The 10918-nt window shown below is 46.7% G+C and overlaps 1 protein-coding gene across 2 annotated transcripts; it reads right to left on the reverse strand.

The window, feature by feature from the left end:
- Positions 1-804: 804 nt before the first annotated feature.
- LOC118226980 (leucine-rich repeat LGI family member 2-like) lies at positions 805-10329 on the reverse strand. 2 transcript variants are annotated; one of them, XM_035417018.1, is made up of 8 exons: positions 9967-10329; positions 9525-9596; positions 7810-7881; positions 7210-7281; positions 6485-6556; positions 5433-5578; positions 3827-3964; positions 805-3402 (listed from the first exon to the last, which is right to left on the reverse strand). In XM_035417018.1, the coding sequence occupies exons 1-8, from the start codon at positions 10140-10142 to the stop codon at positions 2585-2587; spliced, it is 1566 nt and encodes a 521-aa protein (XP_035272909.1). In that variant the 5' UTR covers positions 10143-10329; the 3' UTR covers positions 805-2584. The 2 variants fall into 2 exon arrangements, with proteins under 2 accessions (XP_035272909.1, XP_035272908.1); XM_035417017.1 differs by having other exon boundaries at positions 3827-3991; positions 5409-5578; positions 9967-10325.
- Between the last annotated feature and the right edge of the window lie 589 nt (positions 10330-10918).

Raw genomic sequence — 10918 nt, forward strand, 5'->3', positions numbered from 1 at the left:
CTATTTTAACGTTATGGTCACCATGTAAAAAGCTGAATTCCTTTCCTTCAGACATCCTCCTGCGTGCTTTTCCATTGGCTGACTGTGTGAAAGAAGAGATTAAACACTCACTTTATTTGCACTAATAATAAAACGGCCTTAAGATGGCTGACTCATCCCCCTCACTGAAATGACCACTTTGTGTCACGCTGGCTGCCTTCAATGAGTTCACTGTTTCCTCATCAGCTGGGTAAACAGCTGAATATTAACTGCGTGCTTTAAATCCAGTTTCTGACCAGAGGGTATAATGGCAATGTCCCAACGAGGAATCAAACCTGCAACCTATCAGTTCCAATCCCTGACCGGGGCTCAGAAAAGCCCGGAAACCTTCCTCTGCTCATGCAAACACCACATTTACTTTACTTTACATTACATTACATTACAGGCATTTAGCTGACGCTCTCATCCAGAGTGTCTTACACAACTTTATAAATAGCATAGAATTATACATTTATACAAACACTTCTATTTGGAGCAAAGAAGGGACTGTGATTTGCCCACAGCAAATTTCTCTTGCACTACAAAAGATCGGTCTAATCCTTATTACTCAGCGATGACAGAATGTCCTAGATGTGTCCGGTCTTCTGAAGAATGTCTAAATAAAGTGATCGACCAGGTGTGAGAGTGCTTGAAATGCTGTGGGATGAAACTTCTGAAATGCTAATTTAAATGCGCATAAATACAGCATGTGGCCTTTTAATTGCTGAATTAAAGAAAGCTTATTGAGAAAGTTTCCATGTCCAGGTTAAAAAAAAAAAGAAACACTTGTCATTCATATGCATTTTTATTGTCATCTTAAAGACTTCATTATTCTTGAGGGAAAACATTCATTAAGCATTAATCCATATATTTATAATGGTACAAAAATGTACATGTACAAGTTGCATATTTTAGTCAGAGGGTTTAATTATATAATGCCAGAGAAACAAAGATAGAAATGTGCATGTCATTGCAGGCTATTGAAAGTTTTCATAAACAGGAACTGATTGTACATTCAGCCTTGAATGACATGCGTCTGCAAGCGAGAGAATTTCAGGCTGTGCGCATATCTCGTTGGCATTCCAAGTGGCACAGCAGACTAAACACAAGGGTCACTACATCTGGCTTCCATCTCTGAGCATTATTCCGTTGTGTCCGTACGTAACTGACAATGCTTCTCTTGCTATTTACAGAACGCTATGGTGGTACATTATCTGTCGTAAACAAAAACTTGATCCACGCAAACAGTTTGTAAAGTTGAAGCTGGCTGGTTGTATTAAAATATCGTTTTGGACTGGCACTGTTATTAAGGACAGGGGAGCTTACAGCAGTTTTGGCCGATTCCAATTGTAATAACATGTAAAATATTAACTCTGAGGAAATGTGATGTAATCACTTACGCAGAATGTCATTTTATGAATCATTACGTTATATTACAGTATTTATTACAGGACTATTACATGACTCATTCCACAGCCAACACTACTCATGGCTGTAAACAGAGCTAAAAGACTTTAAATATATTTACACAATTGGATACTTGCGCCATATAAACGGCATTTTTTTTACAAGATGTTGAGAGATAGGCAATGATATAAAATGTGGAAGCAAAAAACTTGAGACTGGTGGTCAGACAGCCAGTACATCAGCAGTTAACTCCCCCCATTTATACTGCAGTGCTATTGTAGTTCATATTGACTCAATATGCACTCTGATCCAACATGACGTCTAACAATATTACAATCCAGCACACAAGTTCTAAAATGAGATTTATGAAACCCCACTTTTCCATCTCTACCCAACACCTCTTTCATCAAATCAAATTTTTTGCAAATCGTCTCTTTAAAATAACTGTATCAGTTTTTTTTTTAGTTCTGCCTGCTTGCCTGTCTGCCTGTATTGCTGAATAGTCCGGTGCCTATTCACTGATGAAGACTGCAAAGATGACTGAAGAAATTCCCCATTATTAATTAAAATTAACAGGCAACAATGTAACTTTTGAGGGAAGGCAAAAGATTGGGTCTTGATTTCTCACTGCTTTTGCCGATCCACGAACTACTTCTGAAGCTGGGCGTCTAGAAGACTCTGCTTGCTGAGATCTCCTCAGAAATAACCATCACTTTTCATTAAGCGGCTAGAATCCATAAATGTACCTCGATTCAACAATGTGACAGACGGTAAATTCCGCAATGATTAAGACATTAAAATGTGTTTCCTGACACTCTCTCAAATGCGGCTACTGGTCTCCAACACTGAAGGAAGTCACCTTCCTTGACGCATCAGGCATGCTGAGAACGAAGACCCTTAATGACCCTTTTCTCGTTGTTTGTAAGCAGAAGGCCAGATTGAGCCAGTTGTCTCTACAGTTGTGCGTATCAAACGGTTAAGGGCAACAGTAAAAGATAACTTGAGTCAGATGAAAACCTTGAAATGCATGAGATGCATGGATATGACGTGATACCTGATAATGCCACACGCATCCTTCTCTCTCTCTCTTTCTCCCTCTTCCTCCCTTTCTCTCGCAGTACTTGTTCAGGGTGCGGGGCTGAAGGGGGCCGGCCTGCGTTCACAAGCTCAGGTCGACGATGACGTGCTCGTAGATCTGCGTGTTGCCCTTGAAGCTGGAGGCGAAGAGGAAGTCCCGGCGGTCCGTGGACACCACGGTGAAGGAGCGGGGCGCGTGGATGTACACCTCCTTGAAGAGCTCGAACGCCTTGGTCTCCGGGTTCCACAGGTAGATCCCGGAGAAGGTGTAGTCGCTGCCCAGGGCCAGGTAGTGGCGGTCCTTGAAGGAGAAGGGCTGCAGGGACATGGACCCGCGCGAGGGCAGCGCCTGCACCTCCACGAAATCCTTGCTGGTCCACTTGAGGACCTTGGAGTCGCCGATGAAGCGGGTCAAGGCCAGGTAGTGGTCCTCCTTGATCCGGAAGGCCTTGACGGCCACCGCGTCCTCCACGTTGGGAATCTCCCCCTGGGCCAGGAACTTCTGCGCCCCCTTGTTCCACTGGTAGATGACGGGGGCCTGGGACCTGCTGGCCAGGATGAGGCGGGCCTTCCCCTCCACGCTGACGAACTCGGCGTCCGTGTCCCGGAACCACTCATGGAGGGACTGGTAGGAGTAGAAGCCCTGGTCGCTCCACTTGTAGAGCGTGGACATGCCCGCCTTGGCGCTGTCCGCCATGATGAAGAACCACTCCTTGGCGATCTGGAAGGCCTCGATGTCGTTGGGCTTGGAGACCTTGGCCACCTCGATGTCCTGGAACTTGGAGAAGCGGTTCTGGTCCTCGTCGAACTTGTAGATCCGCGAGCCGCCGAAGAGCTGGGCCACGATGACGAAGACGTGGCTCTCGATCGCCACCGACTTGCACCCGACGATCGACTGCCCTGCAGAGGGAACGACGGACGTTAAAGACCGCTGGGACTTACAGATCCGTTTGGGACTATCTGTGTCATCCAAATGAAATGCTTCAATCCTATCCCTTTCTCATGAACGCTGTCATACTGTTATAGCTCTAAGGTTGCATTGCATGCCACATCCATAAACTCTTACGATTCAGCAATCCCTTCGTAAATACGTATTTCCATATGGTGTTTGTGGGTTTAAACTTACAACAACCACCCAAACCAGCCCACCCTATCCTTTCCCCAACCCCACAGCACGCTCTGAATCCCACCCTATCCTTTCCCCAACCCCACAGCACGCTCTGAATCCCACCCTCTCCAAACCCCCCACCCCCCCCCCCCCCCCCCCCCCCCAAATAAATACAAGGCTGTAGGCTGTGAGTAAGTGGACCAGAGGAGGACCCACCGGTGATGTTGTCATACGTTCTGAAGTTCATCTCAATGTGGTCCCACTGCATGACCATGCAGCTCCCGGTGTTGGGAGAGGCGATGGCCACGAAGACGTCGCTCTTATAGGAAAAGGTGTCCACTGACAGGGACTGCACCCCCACCGACTGATGCAGGGTGAAATCTATGGGGGTTGGGGGATACAGAGTGATGAAATACAGGAAATATTGCCCAGAGATAAGACACAGAGAGCAGGAACTGGGGGGTAGCCATGAGAGAAGTAAATGTGTGTGTCTGTATGTTTGTGTGTGTGTGTGTGTGTGTGTGTGTGTGTGTGTGCGTGTGCGAGTGTGTGTGCATGTGTGTGTGTGTGTATGTGCAAGAGTATGTGTGCATGTGTGTGTTTGCATGTGTGTGTGTGCTTGCATGTGTGCGTGTTTGCCTGTATGTGTGTGTGTGTGTGTGTTCAGAGTCCTGCATCAAGGTCAGGCATTCTACATTTGATCCCAGGCTTTTTAATAAGGGAAAAGGTGTACATGCTTGAGAGTGTCTATCACACAGGTGCGGCTCATCCATTAATCAAACAAACTGCGTCTCCCAGCATGCACAAGGTCATGCGCTGGACAGGGCACACGGGTCAGTTCCAGGGACATAAAGAGCTGATGGAATCCTGGGTAATAAACACAGCCAGCGCTGAACCAGCTCTTCAGCGGAGCAGGTATCGGATATTGGATACTGTGTCTGTCGATCTCGATTAAGCACAATAAGAGCTTTGTCAGCTTTAAAGGGTATCGATCAGGTCCGTATCCCAGGGAACTGTGGGAGGAAGGAAGCTGAATGAATAGGCTCATTACACGCGCCATGGTCAGAGACTACAGCAGCCTGAGGACCTGTACACAGAGAGCAGCAGCCGGTACAGAGAGAGCAGCAGCCTGTACAGAGAGAGCAGCAGTCTCAGGACCTGCAAAGAGAGAGCAGCAGGACCTGTACAGAGAGAGCAGCAGCCTCAGGACCTGTACAGAGAGAGCAGCAGCCCCAGGACCTGTACAGAGAGAGGAGCAGCCTCAGGGCCATTACAGAGAGAGCAGCAGCCTCAGGACCTGTACAGAGAGAGCAGCAGCCTCAGGGCCATTACAGAGAGAACAGCAGCCTCAGGACCTGTACAGAGAGAGCAGCAGTCTCAGGACCTGTACAGAGAGAGCAGCAGCTTCAGGACCTGCACAGAGAGAGCAGCAGCCTGTACAGAGAGAGCAGCAGCCTCAGGACCTGCACAGAGAGAGCAGCAGCCTGTACAGAGAGAGCAGCAGCCTCAGGACCTGCACAGAGACAGCAGCAGCCTCAGGACCTGTACAAAGAGAGCAGCAGCCTCAGGTGGAGGTGCAGTTGCTCTGCAGCCTGTGCAGGTCATACCGGCCCTAGTGCATGCTGGGTAATGTGATATGGCTGCTGGCCCCAGTGCATGCTGGGTAACGCTGACAGACATACCGGTGGAGGTGCAGTCGCTCTGCAGCCTGTGCAGGTCGTACCGGCCCTAGTGCATGTTGGGTAAGGTGATATAGCTGCTGGCCCCAGTGCATGCTGGGTAACGCTGACGGATGTACCGGTGGAGGTGCAGTCGCTCTGCAGCCGTTGCAGGTCGTTGAGCCTCTTGTCCTTCATGTCGTCCGGCCCGGCGCACACGATGTCCGACACGGTGGCGTTGGTGCTCTTCAGCCACGTCATCACCCACTTGGCCCGGCAGTCACACTGGAAAGCGTTGCCCCGCACGTCCCTGGTTACGCAAAACAAAAGTGGGTGGAGAAGGAGACAGGGGGCAGGGCAGGACACAGGGGGCAGGGCAGGAGACAGGGGGGCAGGGCAAGAGACAGGGGGGCAGGGCAAGAGACACGGGGGCAGGGCAGGAGACAGGGGGGCAGGGCAAGAGACACGGGGGCAGGGCAGGAGACAGGGGGCAGGGCAAGAGACACGGGGGCAGGGCAAGAGACAGGGGGCAGGGCAGGAGACACGGGGGCAGGGCAAGAGACACGGGGGCAGGGCAAGAGACAGGGGGCAGGGCAGGAGACACGGGGGCAGGGCAAGAGACAGGGGGCAGGGCAGGAGGCAGGGGCGGTGGTTCAAAAAGAGCACACAGGTGTGCACCGTTAAGCCCAGCTCATATCAAATCAAAAGTGACACGGCGGAATCGCTACACAGACCAGATCAGATCAGTGGCTAACAAAAATTCCACCACTGTTTCCATAACAACCAGATATGTAGTCGGGAATAGGCTGAGCAGACTTGGCTTAACTCTGGACTGAAGATTTGACACGTTGAATCTGACCACAGCAGCCCTCAGCAGACATTCTAAAAACCCACCGGGTCAATTGCAGCACCTGCTCAGCAAGAGATTAAACCTCAGGTTCACACCACTGGACCACAGAACTGCATTACAACTGGAACAGCCACCCACATCTGTGAAATAAGGATGAGATGTTCCAGTTGTGATGCAGTTCTGTGGTGTTAGACGTTCAAAGCTGAGCACGACTCGCTGCAATCGACCCGCTAGTTTCAGAATGAAACTCACTAACAAAAATTCTCCTGAACTTCTGAAGCGTGACGTGCGGCTGATGATTTTTAAAAACCCAAACGGGCCTTTGGAGAGCTCGTTAACACACAGGGAGTGGAACAGGATACTCACAGCTCAATCAGAGAGTCCAGATCCGCAAACAGGTCCCTGGGCAGGGCCTTCATGTTGTTATTGGCCAATGACCTGCAAGAGCAGCCCAGAGTGACAGGGAGAACAGCCACTCAGCTCGCAGTCGTGCAGCAGTGCGGAGAGTAACGGCATTAATGGCAGTAATGACGATCAAGGCGGTAACGCTGGTAACGCTGGTAACAGCGGTAACGGCAGTAACGGCGGTAACGGCGGTAACGGCGGTAACGGTGGTAACGGTGGTAACGGCGGTAATGGCGGTAACAGTGGTAACGGTGGTAATGGCGGTAACGGTGGTAACGGCGGTAATGGCGGTAACGGCGGTAACGGTGGTAAAGGTGGTAACGGCGGTAACGGCGGTAACGGCGGTAACGGTGGTAATGGCGGTAATGGCGGTAATGGCGGTAACGGTGGTAACGGTGGTAACGGTGGTAACGGCGGTAATGGCGGTAACGGCGGTAACGGTGGTAATGGCGGTAATGGCGGTAATGGCGGTAACGGTGGTAACGGTGGTAACGGCGGTAACGGTGGTAATGGAGGTAACGGTGGAAATGGTAGTAATGGTGGTAACAGTGGTAATGGCGGTAACAGTGGTAATGACGGTAACGGTGGTAACAGTGGTAACGGTGATAATGGTGGTAATGGCGGTAACAGTGGTAATGGCGGTAATGGCGGTAATGGCGATAACGGTGGTAATGACGGTGACCTACAGGTGTGTGAGGTCCCGCAGGCCTCGGAAGGCGTGTTTGGCCATGGTCTCCATCTTGTTGTTTTCGATGAACCTGTGAAATCCAAACGCGACAGAGACGTTGTTCAGAGAGACAGGCAGCCAATCAAATGGCAGAGGGAAAGACTACAACAATTAAGATGTTGTCTGCTTGACTGCAGGAGAAAAGCACCAGATATCATTAACATATTTTTTTACATTTGACTTTTTTAAAACATATTTTAAAGGCATTTAACATGCGGTCTTTTTAGAGCATCTATAAGCCCAGCATACACCACACAATTTTCAACATTCTAACAAAATTTTTTAAAAACTGACATTTATCTGACATTTAAAGACTCCTTCTAAAGAAACTCACTGGTATTTCCATCCTAAGAACACTCACACTACACATAGTCACAGGCTGTGGTCACAGGGGGTAAGACTATTTTTGGGGATTTTCTGCAGATCTTGAAAATCTTGACTGAAAATCCTGTGGTGCCTACTCCAGTTTCAACTGCAGTTCACGAAAACTGAAGCATCAAATTTGTGGACTTTCATTAACCATTCATTTTAACATGATTTACAGCAAAAAAAGACTTACAGGTATTCCAGGTGTGGAAGACCAGAGAATGCATCATCTTTTATGGTGGTGAAGGAATTTGAATTAAGAAGTCTGTGTAAAGAAAATGTGAAAAGTAAAGATCGGCTTTGTGGAAAATGTGAAAAGTACCGTTTGCATATTTTCTTGAAAATAATTCCACACTTTTTGCAAAGACACTCCGTGTTGGAGCAACAATAACCAACAGAAACAAGCCAAGTAAAAACAAAAATTAAACATTTTACAAAAGTATTTCATCTGCCTAAACTGACAGGACATGCTGCCTATTCAAAACACATTAAAATATCAACTGGCACAGTGATATGACATGTACGCTGTGCCACTGATTACTGCCCTTAATTAAGCTGAGAGTAATAATATAAAAACATGGCTGACATAAAAAACCTACTGAACTTGTGTGGTCTGACCTGCCGTCTATGACATCACAATATACAGTACATGTTGTTATGAGTATTTGGGGTTAATTGATTTGTTGAAAAGCAGCCAATCGGAATGATCCTAAACAGCTGAGCTCTTCATAACAGGCAGTGGTGTACAAACAGTCTTGAGTCATTTGAAAATGCATGGGAAATACACATATTTTAATATATGCACTTATATATTTCAGTGTATTTATTACACATATATTTTTACATATAAATATTAAAAATTGGTTACTTTTGCATATTTATGACACATATTTACAATTTACATATATTTAAAAATAACAATACAGTAATATTTTGAAAGGTGTACACACAGTGTTAATAATGTTACACATATATTTAAACTAATTTTAAACCATAATGTTTATTTGTGTATTCCATACATATATATAACATAATATATTTAAATAGATTTAGAATTCCCTATAATATATTTAAATATATCACTTTTCCGTATGGGACCCCATATTTAATGATGTGTAAAACTATAAATCAACAATTGCTTTGGAAGTTTCGACATCTCATGATAACACTTCATTGATGTGGGGGGGTGGGGGGGTGAAATAACCAATATGCTTTCTTAAATTCTACCTAGAATGTTAAAAACCTGTAACTTCCGAGATATCAGAAATCTGTAGGATCGTAGTGGGGGGGGGGGGGAGTGGGACTGACTACCCAGGGCCCGAATGGGGGGAGGGCCCTCGAAAAGCCTGGAATGATGCGTGAGAGACATGGATCAAGAGAGGAAGGGGGCCCACAGAGACTGCTCATGTATAGGGCCCAGAATTTTGTGATACACCCCTGATCATATTCATCAAGAGGGTTGATCTAGGACCAGGTTTTCCCTGTCCACACCCTCACCTCATTCATTATCAGCCAAAAAAGCCAAACTGATCCAGGATCCTGCTCTGAGATGTTTTATGGGTCTGGGCCCTGGTCCGTTCCCATTCCATAAAGTGTTTACAGCGCAGAAGCTCTCTGCCACTGTGCTTTATTAGCACTGAGCATATCTTATATTTTATGCATAAACTGAGATTACATGCAGTCCAATTACCAAAGCAATTCCGTGCCCAGCTAAATGCTAAAACGGCGACCCCACCCAGGGACTCGAACTTGCAACTATCTGGTGCTGCTCAGTGAATGGCTGCTCAAATGCCGCTTCTAGTGAGCGTCAATGCCAGGGGCGTTACGAAAAAATAACGTCTGTAAATGAATACCAACTACACGCAATGTGAAGGTTTGCGCATTGCATCACGCTAAATGTGTACTTACAGTAACTGCAGAGAAGGGATATGAGAAAACATCGCCTCTTTAATCTCGGAAAAGGTTCCATTTATAATACTCCTGGGGGGGAAATGAGTGCACGTGAAGCTTCAATAACGCAGCGCACGCACACAGACACACATACTCACACACGCGCGCGCGCACACACACATTTTTAAGTGACTGCGTATAAAACACATCCAACATTTCAAAACAGATAGTGTCTTACGTGATCTGTGCAAACGAATATGTTATAAATCAGAATTTATTATTTATTTATAGCTACTCGTTACTCATTCTTTGCTCAGGGTGCACATTTCACATCGCGAGTGAATCATTTAAATCGGCGTTTTATTTTCATGATTCAATGCTGTCCCTTAAATAACCAACACAGACCCGCAACCCAACAATTTTGCCTGGTTAAAAAAAACGGGTTAGCCAGAACACTTACAGCGAGTTAATGTCGTTCGGGATATTCCGCGGGACAGAGGAAGAGCCGACGCAAATGATGGACTCCTTGGAGCAAGAACAGGCAGAAGGACATCTAAAAATTCTTTTAGAATGGACCTGAGGAGCGAGCCACAAAAACATCAGCGACAGTATCGAGCAGCACTTAAGGACAGACATGTCGGCTCGCGGACGTTCATGTGTGTAACCGGAGCGGACGGCCGGAGAAACGGTCTTCCCTGCGCGAGCTGCAGCGTGGAATGCTGCAACGTAGCCCTGACCTCAGCCTTTCCGCTCCCAACCGTCCTCTGCGAATTCATTATTTATCAAACTCGGCCAGGACGCCGGGGAGGGTCTGATACAGTTGGTCAAATGCCTCTGCATGTATATGCAAAATTAGCTGCTTTTACGAATGATATTTGTCAATGTGTGTAAAAAAAAAGGGGTAACACGGCTTGCGTCATTGGTTTCAGGAGTCATTTTATTAAGCAACGTCAGGAAAACGGTTAAAACTTTTTATAGTCACTCCTATTAGGTTGGTTGATAATACAATTTGGAAATGTTCTTTAAATTGAAAAATTGTTCGTCTGAAAAAATTTTTTACACCGGTTTTATTTCATAAATGGTTTCGCATTTCAATCGAAATTATTTCGCAATGTGCCTATCTTTTATCAATGAATCTAACGAATGACGCGTTGATCCTCGTTGAAGGGCACATCTGTTATTAATAAAGACATTTTGGTGACGACAGAGTGCATCGTTCGTGAGATTACGATCGCAAAGAGGGAAAACAGGCTGCCTGACAGAGCACTTAATGACAGTGAAGGTGCATTCATAATTTACAAGGGACCCGTTCGATAATATTCAGTATTATCACTCAGTGATTTCCTCGCGCACGGTTTACGCGTGCATGGCACAAGCATGCACGCATCCGTGATTCACGAGTGTCCCGTTTG

This window comes from Anguilla anguilla, chromosome 5, assembly GCF_013347855.1.
Source record: "Anguilla anguilla isolate fAngAng1 chromosome 5, fAngAng1.pri, whole genome shotgun sequence".
NCBI lineage: Eukaryota > Metazoa > Chordata > Actinopteri > Anguilliformes > Anguillidae > Anguilla > Anguilla anguilla.

Coding starts and splice junctions, on each gene's coding strand:
- LOC118226980 (XM_035417017.1), bottom strand. CDS start 10,142: ATGTCTGTCCTTAAGTGCTGCTCGATACTGTCGCTGATGTTTTTGTGG. Junction 5,579..6,484: donor CTGGACTCTCTGATTGAGCT/GTGAGTATCCTG, acceptor TTGCGTAACCAG/GGACGTGCGGGGCAACGCTT. Junction 3,403..3,826: donor AACGTATGACAACATCACCG/GTGGGTCCTCCT, acceptor TTCCCTCTGCAG/GGCAGTCGATCGTCGGGTGC.